At 34.9% G+C, this 13,358-nt stretch overlaps 1 protein-coding gene across 2 annotated transcripts in view; it reads left to right on the top strand.

Annotated features, from left to right (window-relative positions):
• The window catches only part of LOC149070486 (protein O-mannosyl-transferase Tmtc3-like), a 195,991-nt gene that overhangs the window by 170,075 nt on the left and 12,558 nt on the right, over positions 1-13,358 (top strand). For both annotated transcript variants that reach the window (XM_089248914.1, XM_089248915.1), the window contains exons 14-18: positions 1,896-2,033; positions 3,914-3,996; positions 7,147-7,219; positions 8,382-8,468; positions 8,589-8,662. In XM_089248914.1, the coding sequence (XP_089105040.1) occupies positions 1,896-2,033; positions 3,914-3,996; positions 7,147-7,219; positions 8,382-8,468; positions 8,589-8,662 (455 nt within the window). The remainder of the gene's footprint in view (positions 1-1,895; positions 2,034-3,913; positions 3,997-7,146; positions 7,220-8,381; positions 8,469-8,588; positions 8,663-13,358) is intronic.

Here is a 13,358-nt window from a genome sequence, read left to right as displayed (position 1 = left end):
CTGTGTCTAAAGCGTTCGTAAAGCATCAGCCGGTGATACAACTTGGCCAAATCCACTAAAGTCATCACCGCAATGAAAACCTTATGTTAGAGCTAGTAACAGGAAAATTCAGAACTGTGCTACAAATTGCACAGCCTACATTTTATAGGACCGTGGTTTGCTTATTTCCATTAATTTGCTTTCGTGTAGCCCATCGAAAAAAATTTGAATCAAGCTTTTTTTCGTTGCCACAAAAATCCTAATTTGTCGGATTACTTTTTTTCACAAACCATATTCAGATCGTCTTCCAATTTTTATTCATTTTTAAACGATTCAACAATTTATGGGCCACCCACTGCTTATTAAATAAGATTTTTAATAAAATCATCTCATATTTTTCTCACACTTCACCTTTGAGCGAAAAGTTTGCTTTAAAGGAATGTAAATTAATTCCATAATCTATCCCATCCATTATATTGGGTGCATATTTAACTCCTCTGGCCGCATTTTACTGGCGAACCGTTGATCCTAGAAGCATACTTCCAAATAGAAAAATTATCCAAATAACGTGTAGGACTCAGATACATCATTCATGTTACAAGGGGTTGCATAGTTATTAAAATAAAATAGTGTTTTTTATATGGACACCCTATACTAAAAAAACTCAGGTACGAAGTTGTTGACCTGTCTCTGCTGATTCCAAAAAAAATAAATAAATAAAATCACGTTTCTAAGTGTAATATTCGTTGAGATATTTGAATCAAAAAAAACAGAGGGAAATTAGGAAACAACAGCATAAATGAGGGAAAGAAGTGTTGTCTTTTAATCGAAGCGGTTCTTTCCCAACTTTTTTCTGATTTCGAATTCAAATATCTCTGCAAACATTGGAATAAACGTGAATTTTTTTTTCATCGGAAGAGACAAAGCAATTGTTTTCTAATTAGAAATTGAAGAATCGGATGTCCGAAAAAGTTAAGTTTTCTATTTTAATAACTATATCTGTCGATATAAATGACGTGTCAAAAGTGTACACGTCATTTGAATATTTTTTTAAATTGGAATTATGCTTCTGGGATCAACAGATCGCAGCAATTTGTGACGAGGAGAGTTAGCTATGCATCTTGCATAGCCAAGCTCGCGTCATTAAAGGGGAAGGGATCATTCATGATAGATTCTCTGTACCTCATACGACGTTGTGTCTTCTTGCATAGCCAATGCTTAACATTAAGTTGGAGAAATAGCATTTATCTTAATTATGAACACCTCCAGAACATGAATAGTATTGATCAGTATTCGGATTTTTTTTTCTTTTGAAGTAGGTCTACATCGCGAATAAAAAAATATACACTTTTCAAATTAATCATATATTTAAGGTGCATCCTCATATAAAAGAGGTGCAGATCCCGTTATAATAAGTTTCAAGAGACCCCAAAATGTCGTTTACTATATTCGATAAGAGAACATGTTATACTAATTCCAGGAATTCAAATCAGGAATTTAAAAAAAACGCGATAAAAAATCAGGAATAACGTGTCGTTACATCACAAGCAATTAATTTCCATCGGCGTCGCAAGCATTATTCATTAACATTATTTGCTATGGAATCAGCCACGAACGTCAAAGATTCCTGTTGGAAACCACTGTCGTATAGCATGAATCGGAAAAATAAACATTCCTTATATCTGGAGGATCACTATATTAGGTATAGTACGGTACCTCCCTGTACACTTGGGATCTTATACGTCGTTGATAATGTTGAGTAATCATATTTGAAGTACATATCTTGATATTTCAACAAAATTCTTTATTGTGGGATAAGTTATTCTTCTTGTGAAATGTAGGAATGTTTTCATTTCAATTCCTGAAAAAGTTCATATATTAATTTCATATATACATGTATTTATCAATTATCACAGGCCAAATGTCTTATCCCTCAAATGAAAGCTTCATCGGGCACAGCTGAGATACACGTGACTCCAAATCATTTACAGCTCTACCTAAACCTAGCATTCCTTATCTCTAAGAACAACAGCCGGCTGGAAGAAGCTGATGCGGTAAGAACATCCATTTCTCGGTCCCACATTCAGTATATTGATTTAATTCCCATTATAAGCCGGAAACATTATAAGAGCGAAAAGCGTAACATTAATTTTGTTTCGAACAGGTAACATAAACAGGAAGACTCTCCATACGAGTTCCATGTACTGACAATCATTTTTTTAATAATCGAGGTCACGTTAACCCTCAGTGAGACCGTATATATTCGAATACACATGACAAATACATGATCGAAAAACCTATTATCAAATTTCTTTTCTAACGTTTTTTGGTATTTTAAAAAGTAAATTTTTAAGGTTATTTCAGTACAAAATACGGCTACAGAAGATGTCCTGTAAGTGCTAATGCGACCTTTATCTCATCAACCGCCCGTCGTAGAGGTTTAGTTTCAATTTAAAAAATGCTCAAAATACATTCGAAAACCACCCTGGACCAATTTTCAAAATGAAAATACAAGGTGTAACAAAATTAAAAAAAAAATCTAAATTTTTATACGACCCCCTTGTCCTCTAACTTGTAATTAGAAAGTTGTTGACCTGCCTCTCCTTGGGCCAACAGAAAAAAGAAAAAAATCCAAGTTTCAAAGTGCAATATTCGCTAAGACGCTGAATTCAAAAAGTTGGGAAAGGACAGCATAAAAATGGAGAAAGGAGCGTGTATTGTCCGTTGGTTTCCTTTCATACCTTTTTTCTCTAATTTTTGAATTAAAATATCTCAAACAATAGTGCACTTAGACACATGGAGTTTTTCTATTGGCCTCACGGGTGATACAGGGCAACAACTTTCTAACTAGAAATTAGAGGACAATGGGACCGTATAAACATTTATATTCGTTATTATGTGACACTGTATTTTCACCCTCAAAACTGGTACGGGGTAATTTTTGAACGCATTTTGAGCATTTCTGAAATTAGAATCGTACTTCTACGACGGACGGCCAATGAGATCAAGGCCGCATTAACACTTACAGGAGACCTTGTATAAGTACAAGAGTTCTTTTTTATCTAAACATATTTGATTCCTCGTTGTTGCGATTTTTTGAGGGCTGCTGAAATTTTGAGTTTTGGGAGATTTATAAAATTGCACCAAATTTAGGGTACTAAAATTAAATTCTAGATAAGTTGTTACAATCAAGATTTTATCAAACTATAAATAACATTAAATCAAGGCGAACTGTATATTTTACCTTTAATCAATCATTTTAGCTAATCAGAAAACGAATATGCTTAATTAATTTGCTGTGTTGATGTATTCGTTCAATTAAAAATTTGCAAACAGCGCCAATTTACATACGTATTAGTAAAAAAATCAATACGTTTTTATGGGGGGGGGGGTGGCAACATATATAGTAGAAAACAATTTCTTTCTGAAAGTTTTGTTGTATTTTAGAAAACAAAATTTATTCTGTCTTATATAGAAAAAAAACTGTCGATGTCATTTTTAAGACCTGTTGAAATTGTATATGTTCAGATATTTATAAATCGCAATAAAATGAGAAATTTGGTGCGAAAATTTCCTAGAAAGAATTCTAGTTAGTTCCTATAATTCCTAAAATTCTATAATTCAACTTTGCATTAGTAGTTTTGCAACAATAGAATAAAAGCAAACTGTATATTTTACCCTTAATTGTCCATTGAATATAAAACATCTAATTAAGTAAATTGCATTCTTGACGTATTGTTTCAGTTAAAAATATGCATTTACATCCGTACTTGTAAATAAAAGTTAATACGTTTTCATGGAATTGAACAGGTTGAAATCATTGAAATTTTATTAGTTTCACAAAATAGCTATAATCTAAAATACATTTAAAAGCTACCTTCAATTGATAAAAAAAAATAAGTCTTACATTTAGTTTTATTCAATTATTTTTCAGTTATACCGTCAAGCCATCAACTTGAGAAGCGATTTCACGAACGCTTATCTCAGTAGAGGAGATGTTTTATTGAAAATGAACAGGTAAGATCACTTCATATTTTTGCTATAAAACTATTCAACGCGGAATGAATTCGCATACAATGTTTCCTATTTTCTTTAATCCCTTTAAGAAATGTAATCCGAATGATGGAGAAACACACACACACATTTATATTCGAATACCTCCAAGCGAAATATGCATCCACACACATTTAAGAAGAACAACTTCACCTGAGACGTTTGAATAAGAGAAACGTGAAAATAATGGGATAAATATAAATATCGTAAACATTTTGCATGGGATTGAATTTAGTGAGCAAGTTAGAATAAAATAAAAACATTTCATTGTAATAACTATAAAAATAAAAAAATGAATAAATTTTAAAGTAAAATGGAAAAAAAAACCAAAGGAAAAAGAGAAACCTCGTTTCGTGCAAAGAACCGAAAAGTAATATTTTATTTATTTTAAAAACGAAACGCTTTCTTTATATCTTAAATCGCGAGTTTTGAATAATAAAACTATTCTTCTACATATTCCGTATTTATACATATGGAAATGGTAAAGCAAAATGAATAAATTAAACTTTAAAAATATGTTTTTTTTATTCAAAGAGAGGGAAAAAGAAATTGTTTGCGTTTATCCTCTTCTGAATATTTCATAGAAAGAATTTTTTTTCAAAAAAAAAAAAAGCAATGTTGTCGGTTTATTTTTTACGTATATGGCAAAAAGAACGGGATTTAATTCAATGTGACGGAGGCAGCGGCGGCGCCGATGCAAAATCGTTTAATTTTTATAAAGAAAACAAAATTTGCAATTTCTCGGAGAATTTTTTTTATTTAAGTAAAAATATATGGACGAGACTGTGGTATCACAAGCGATTATAAATAAAATTTTTACTATGAGAATTATTCTTTTCCGGAAAATATTCGACGAGATCAAAAACGAGATATTTTTAATAAAAATCTCATTGTTTAAGTTGAAATATAATTTTTTTAAATCTCATCGATCACATGGTGGATGTCCAAAACTCAGAGGAAAACGCTGTTTACTATGTTCACGTGTGAATACTTCTGTCACCTAAATCAAGTATTTATAAGACAGAAAATGAATTATTTACGTGCATTCTATCGCCATTTTGAAATTATTCCATTTTCTTTTGAAACACACTTTATGCTTTCTTACGGCTAAAATGTAACGGAAACTGAGCTATCCTATACTATAATTTAAAATTATATTTTCCAATTGAATATCAATCTTCATAAATTCTTTGAATATTTCTTTCAGTAATTCTGAAAAAAAATTTAAACATGAAAATAATTTTTACAGTATTTCTGGAAATATTTATTTCAATAACCCTGGAATTATTTTTCAATAGCTATGAATTTTCATGAATTTCGAAATAATCATTTTTTTCACTAATTTTAAAAATACCACTCCAGCAAATTCTGGAATACATTTCTTCATTGAGGTTTGTTTTTTTCAGCATTTCTATTGATTGTCATAAGTATGTATCGGCAGGGCCACTGCTAAAACTTCGAGAGCCACACGTGGCTTGTTAGCCATGCGTTGAAGACCGCTTCTTATCAAAATACACGAGAAATACTCAAGTTTAATGAGAGGAATGAACTTGAGGCAGCGTTTTTCGACATCAAACATTGGGCAGGTGGTCCTCCGACAGAATTGACATCACTATAATTAAAATGCAAAATTATATACATATGTTATAAATATTAATGATATCCATTCTGGGTAAATAAAATATTACAGTGTATATAAGTGCACATTTTAGTGATTCAATATGGCTAAAATGTGCGCAATGCCTGAGGTATCAATTGGCACACCAATCAATAAATAGCATCAGGCGGACTTGAGTCGAGCATTTAGAGTTGTCGTTTTGGGCATATTCTAATAAATTATGATTACAGACGGCGTTCAAATAAATTCAAAACCTCTGCTCTACGCCAATCTACTCTCTATAGTCCAGCCGTGCGCTTATCCGGCCCGTCCAGTAATCCAGAGTTCTTTTCTTGATACAAACAAGAGGAAAACATGTCATTGCATGTCTGAAGTTTATACACTGCACGCCGCTTAATGCGATAACATCGGGATTCAAGGTTTCTGATAACAATAACCGATTGTATCCGAAAGAAATCTATACCTGCAGTTTAATCGAGCGGGGACTCCGTTTTTTTTCGTATTTTCCACACAACAGGTTGCAAAATATTCAATTGTGAGAAGTTCTTTTTTCTTCACATTCTTCTAAAACAAGATATTTTTACCTTAAGCTAAAATAATGATATTTTTTTTTTTATGCAAGTTACGACACGCGTTCCATAAATAACCTGAGAAAGTCTTTCGTCCGAGTGATTGTGAACCTAGTCAATTGAAAGAAACTCACCAAGAACTGAAGGAAGGGACTTTTGTTTTTACATTGCATTTTTGTCCACGGGTCATTGCAAAAGTAACTCCATGCTTGCATAGATTATAGGGGCTGCTACTGCTCGCATAAGGCATCGTGAACAGAGTATTGAAACAATTGTCGACAAAGAAAAGTTAACACCTTCTAACCAACATAGAATTCTTCCATTGCACATAGTCTTGCAGGCAAATAACGATAATTTATCGAAAAAGAATGTCTGTTTCAGCCTCAACCACAAAATACACAAAATAACTTTTATACAAATACAAATACAACGCCACAACAGGCAAAATGCCCAACGAGGTGGCTGAGACGGGGAAAAAAAAGATAGCATACACAGTAATACTGATAACTATAATGTATTACGGTATATGCTATCATACACCGTATGATACCATGTAGCATTGGTCTGTTCCATAATTTGCAAGTGTCATAACGAACTCGGATGATAATATTATCCGTGATTCTAATTAGTGACACCTACTGTGTTATTCAGAAATCGGCTTTTTCCACTAATTCCCAGTGATCCGCGCGATCTCGAGAAACCGGCGCACCCTGGTTTGCTGCGTGCCGCATTAGCGAGAGTCTACTCTATTTAGATAATTCAAAAACAATATCATCAATCAATGATTCTTATTACAATATTGGGTTAAGCTTTTTTATTCGTTTTGATTTATTTATGTATCGATACGTTACCATGCATGCGTGAACGTGATTTTCTGAATATGCAGCATTAAATTTTGCCGAAAATTATTCAATTATTGTTTTTTAGAACCAAAGAAGCCGAAGAAATGTACCACGCTGCTCTAAGATTCGATAATGCTAATCCAGACCTCTATTTCAACGTAAGTTGCTATGTTATCACGAGATCTACTCACATCATTTGTAGTTCGAGTTACTAACCAGAATGTTAGGATATTTTATGGGGGGGGGGGGTTAATATACAGACATGGGTAGATAGATACCATGGAAAAATATTGTTACATAGGTCGCTATACTGTAAAGCTTGTAAGGGGTGAACAACTTTCACAGTTCACTGGCCTGATATGAGGTATTTCTGCTGCTCACGGGCTAGAAACTGGTATATATACAGGGGGGTGGGGCAGTATAACCCGTATTTAACGGGTGATTTCCGTAATTTTGACCGTCCGGTTTTTATTTCAACGAAGCTGGAGTTTTTATTCCTTACTGAAATCAAGGACTGTGATTGTTTACATAATTTATGAAATGCATTTTCGAAATTACGACACATAAATATGTCATTATTATCATATGAATATGTTCATCTCACATGTTTTTCAAAAATTAAAATTTTGGTGGATTGAATTTTATTCCATCGAGACTCCCTAGCAGTGTTTCCCTCCCTCTATTTAGAACCATTAGCACTTTTCCAGCAATTTTGGCAATAGCTGGAAACATCTTTCCCTTGCCGTTAATAATATTTTTTGTTTGTAGAGTTGGCAACGTTACTTACCTTTCACAGTTTTTTAGCGATAACTGACGATGTCTTATATGAATTCCGATTCCTCGCAATTTTTACGAATGAAATATGGTAAGATTTAAGTAGAGTGATACTTTTCTACCGGAACACCTTTCGCGCGGAGAACACCATGGACCCGCGGACCAAGTGATTTTTCTGAGGCCGTAGCTGGCAAATTTTCGAAAAATCCAACTACTTTCCATTTTTATCAGGCCCCCTCTTCTCTTGGGGTCCCCGGGCTGTGCCCGGTCGTACCCATGCGTTAAGACAGCGCTGCTTTCGCGGACCAGATAGAACCCCCTTGGTGGACCGAATTTGGCATCCATATAATATGAGAATATTGCATATCTCTCTTCATAAACGATATTTACGAAACAAAATCATGGGATACGTTAAAAGCAATGTTGTATTTGTGATTGCATAAGCATGTGTATTTAGTGGTTTAGAAAATTAAATCGTATTGTAAAAATTAAATGAAGTATTAATAAATTACATCCATCGATATAATTATTACTTCTGATTTATAGCTTGGGGTCGTTCTGATGGATCAGGGCAGGAATATGGAAGCTCTAGACGTGTTCAATAAGGCTTTAGAAATAGACCCCGACCACGAAGTACGTATTATTAGTGACATTAAAAAAACATTTTTTTTAATGAATTCCCTTACATGGTCGCACTTTCTGAATTACTAAAATATATTATATATACATGTATATATTTATTTATTTTTATAGAAATCTCTTGTCTACTCTGCTGTACTTATTCAAGAAACCGGACTATCTAATCTGAAGACATTAGCTAGACACAGGTTGGTGTTGTATTTGGGGTTTTTTATTTCATAACCATATTAATGGGATCCATCGCTGCATTACAAACGTTTACCCCTATTAAACTTTTCATACTAATTTTATCTGCCATCTGTTGTCTAATACTAAAATCGTAACTTGGGAGATTATAAATTCACAAGGAATTTCCATCTGAAATCGAGTTTTGTGGTAATAAAACTTTTAACATAATGATTAAGAGATATTTTACTATTATTTAATAAAATTTAAAAAATTATGCAGATATTTATTTATACATAGTCCGTAGAAACTTTAAAAATTCATAAATATCGGAATGATCTTTAGAAATAAATTTTGGCTGATTCTCAGCCCTATGGGCTGCCTTTAGTATTTCAAGAAATGCCGAAATACCAAATTTCATCAATTTTGAACGAACAAACAAAACGAACGAATGAAACATAAAGGTGTTTAACAGCTAGCTGATGCGAAGATATATTTAGGAAAGAGCGAAAATTCAAACTGCCTTTGGGAGCCTGAGTTAGGTCCTACCGTCCATGTACGGTCCCGTTCAGTGCACACGAGCTCCAAGGAAAGATTGAGATATTCGTTTCCCTTGTAATCTAGTGGTCTGGGGCATTCACCCCGAAAGTGAAAGGACGTGGGTTCGATTCCCCGCAAGGGCAGTCGAATTCTCTCTCTCTTTCCTAAATATATCTTTGCATCAGCCAGCTGTTAAAAACCTTCGTATGCTATGCATATGTTGAAATTTCGAAGTCAAAATTATCGCGGTTTGAAAGAAAGGGGGAAGGAAGTCTAATAAACAAACTTGCAGTAAAAATTTCATTTTTCTAATAAAAAATTTATGAAGCCATAATTTGACCGTATCGTTTGGATGTCTCATGCTCTCAGAATGAATACCGTAACACATCGGCGAATCATTCCGGTAATGTATTTGAAAAAATAGAGTCCCCTAAGAGACTATTAACTTAAATATATTTAAGAGACTTAAAGAGTGTCCCAAAGAATGTCCCACAAATTCATTAGTGGTTTAAAAATTTGGGGAATCAGTATATTTGAATGCGGTGTGCGAGAATGTTATTCTCACAAAGGAGGTTTTTATTTTGATTTAGAAAAAAAATTAGTTCAACTTTTTGCCAATAGAGAGCTAGGGAAAACGAGTCCGGTAGGAATGATTAGACTTGAGCCTTTCTTCAATATATTTTCTGTCTGAAACGCTCGCTAAACTTCAGTCATTCGTGACTGTTCAACGTTATACAGAACACCGACCTCAAAAAAGCCCTGTTCTCCTTCATCTTGAACTAACACAATATTACATTAGCATAAAATATGCCATAAAATTATAATATTTCAAAGAGGAAGAAAAAAAAAGAAATTTTGTCTTGAAAGATGAAGAGAAGGAGAAAAGTGATAAATGTTTGAATATATACAAAAACAGTGTATGTATGTACGCGTGTATATACAGAAGCGCACACACATTATTCAAAATTCGGACACTTATTTCGTATGGAGTATATTGTTAGAACTAAGGTGTTTCAGAAACTCGCGAGCATCATAATTGGAGATCTCTGTGTGATGTCGGTGACGCGACTCTTCTTGTTTTTCGAAGTAGTTTCTTGATGTGGGAACATATGAACGACACCTTCAAATCTTTGTGCCGTTTGAAAGCGGAAACAATTTGGTGCTCCTGTGGAGTGCCTGAAGACAAAATTTTGGAATCGTTGTCATTTGTACATGTTGCTCTAAGATGCGAAAGCCCAAGCTGTGGCATCACGCGTTCGTACTGTGGGAATGATTTGTTCGTACATCAAAACTGTTCTTCAAACCAAGTTTGGACTTGAGATTGCAGAATCTCATTGTAGAGGATCTGAGCATTTTTGATTTTGTTCTTGGTAAGGCTCCTGAAGTTGAGTGTTTCATCCAGGGTGACACCAGGGAGTCGATGGCACAATAACTTGTCGCTCTATGATGATCCTCGTATTCGATGGAACATCTTGGTTTGTGAGTCACACCCAAGACGTTTGTGATCAGCTCCTGGAGGTTACTTGGCGCTTTCAAGGGCTTCCTTTCGGCTGAAATTAATATAAAATCGCCAGCGTATAAACCCAGGATGACCAGGATGACCTTTGGTACCGTAAGATAATCATTCATGACAATATTGTGGACCATCGGGTCCAAGTTCGAACCTTGTTTAATTGCTACGGTTATTGGTCTTTTTTTTTGTGATTAATGAGCATTAAGCCGGATTTTCAGAGGAACAGGTTTCTCTGCGCCGCGTGGACCGAATAGAACCATTTCAAGTGGGCAGAAATATGTAACTTTATCACGCAACGCGTTTGTGTTTTCCTAGCGTGGTGCATCACCTGTTCTGCCGTGTGCATATCCGCGTTTTTTGCACACTGATAGAGGTAGACAGAGAGGGAGAGAAAGAAAACACAACAAAGGTGAAGAGGAGAGAAATGCGCGGCGTATGACACATTTGACTCCATGAAAAGCAGTCAGCCAATCGCGCCCGACGTAAAGCGCTGGCGTGAGTCGTATCGTTTTTCTTATTGGTGAGTGGCGCGATTCACGTTGCACGCGACACAGAAAATATACAGGAATTTGTAAGGTAAAACAACTTGAAAAATAGTAATCTATCCATTAATATTACATCACAATAAAAACTCAATGTATGCGCCAACATTAGAGAAACCATCAAGGCTGGCGTCAAATCCATTTATCTAATGCTTAAGAAATAGATTAAAAGTTATATCTTCATACACATAACCTGAGGTGACCACCGATAGATGGCGCTTTCATTTCCTAAAAAATCTCTCGATCGGTAGTAAATTTCTGTATGGCGATATGGCTGGAGTTAGTATGCGGTAAAATAGTAGCAGGAAAATTCAGGAATGAGCTGTTATCCGTACAACCTGCCCTTTATAAGACTCTCATTTGCATATTTCCAGTGATTCGCTTTCTGCATCGTCCTGTACCAAATACCCGTCCCCCTCGTGAGACCAACTTTTTTACAAACCGCGCATTTAAATATAATAACTATTTCAATTTTTATGAGTATTCAAACCATTTACGAGTTTATGGGACAACCCATTTCAGTCAACAAGCATAAAGAACGCGTCCGGGTCGTTATTCCATCCTATACATTTTAACATGGGGTTACGCTCATTAGCCAAGATCACTATTACGCCACTAAAAGACGAGGCGCGCTTAAGAGGCAAGAGGTTCAAATTCTTTGGCATACAGTATATGTTACGGTAAATGTGATAAATTGATTATTATGCATAATTGCCAATCGTCTCCATAAAATTGATAAATTTATCACTCTTACCAGCAATCATGCATAATACCCAAACATCGTTGGTAAATTTGATTAACCCTAAAAAAAAACATTTTTATAGGTGATCATGCATAATACCCAAGTGTACTGCGTTAATTCGATAAATACATGTAATTTATCTTTTTTCTGGTGGTTATGCATAAACGACTTCAGGGATCGTGACACCCCTCCCCTTAAATCGAGGTAGGTGGAACATACTAGTGAAGAGAAGGGAAACGGGATTTTTTTCATATTTATCAAATCCATCAATTACACTAAGGCAATATGCAAAATCACCGGTAAAGGCGTAAATTCGAACTATTTATCAAATTCACTACCGATGTTTGGGTATTATGCATAATCGCTGGCAAAATTAATGATTTTATCAAACTAACAGAGATGATTGGCAATTATGCAAAAAACCGATTTATCACATTTACCGTAACATATACTGCATACTAAAGCATTTTACACCCCTTGAATCTTTAGCCCCGCCTCGTCTTTCAATGATGTAATAGTGATGCTTGCCATTGAGGGTAACCCCATGTTAAAATCCTATGTATAGGGTGTAATAACGCATCAGGGTATTCGGTGCCGTAACCAGGCAGGTGCAACAGGTGCACCCGCACAGGACCCACTTGGAAGGGGGCCCCAGAATGACCCATTTAAGCCAAGAATGGCATAGAAGGTACCTAAATTCAAATTATTGCACAGGGCTCAGGAATGGCTAGTTACAGCATTGCGGGTAATAAAATCAAACGCGACATATAGATCGAATCCCCAAATTCTTGAGAAACAAGTTTTTATCCTAATCCTCTACCTTAATCTCATCTCTCTCTCTCACTCAACTGCGTATTCTCGAAAAAATCTCCTATACCTATATCTTACACATTCCAATTATAAATCTGCAATGTTTTCTTCAAGACGGGGGGAAAAAATCTGTAAGAAAATAGGAGATAGACGTAATATATATCAGGAAATGCGTGTACATATATTCCTTTTCATCACAAATGGATTCTTGTTTACTCTGGATGAAAAATTCATATGCATGTTCGTAAGGGGAAAGAAGACGTTGCAATTACTTTGATAAAATTTGGGGGAAAAGAGGAAAAAAAGCTAGAAGTTGTTTTTTTTTTTATTCCCCTCCTACTACTAAGATTTCTTTTTCCACTTCCCCAAGAAATAGTGAATGTTACTTATTTATTCATGGCGATGTGTTTGATTGCCTCAGTATCCGTACGCCATCTCCCAAACGTGCCACGCGATACTATTTCTTCCTCCATCCAATGAAAGAAAAGAGATTTCCTCTTCTCTAAGAAAGTAAAGTTGGGGATTTTTGTTTTGTTTCCCCCTAAGATGTGTACTCATAGTGGGAAGTAGAA

This window comes from Pholcus phalangioides, unplaced genomic scaffold (assembly GCF_987345545.1).
Source record: "Pholcus phalangioides strain wild (caught in Gottingen) unplaced genomic scaffold, Ppha-v1.0 ptg000021l_1, whole genome shotgun sequence".
Lineage (NCBI taxonomy): Eukaryota > Metazoa > Arthropoda > Arachnida > Araneae > Pholcidae > Pholcus > Pholcus phalangioides.
Note: the sequence above shows the minus strand (reverse complement) of the source record. Positions and strands in the feature narration are given on the sequence as shown.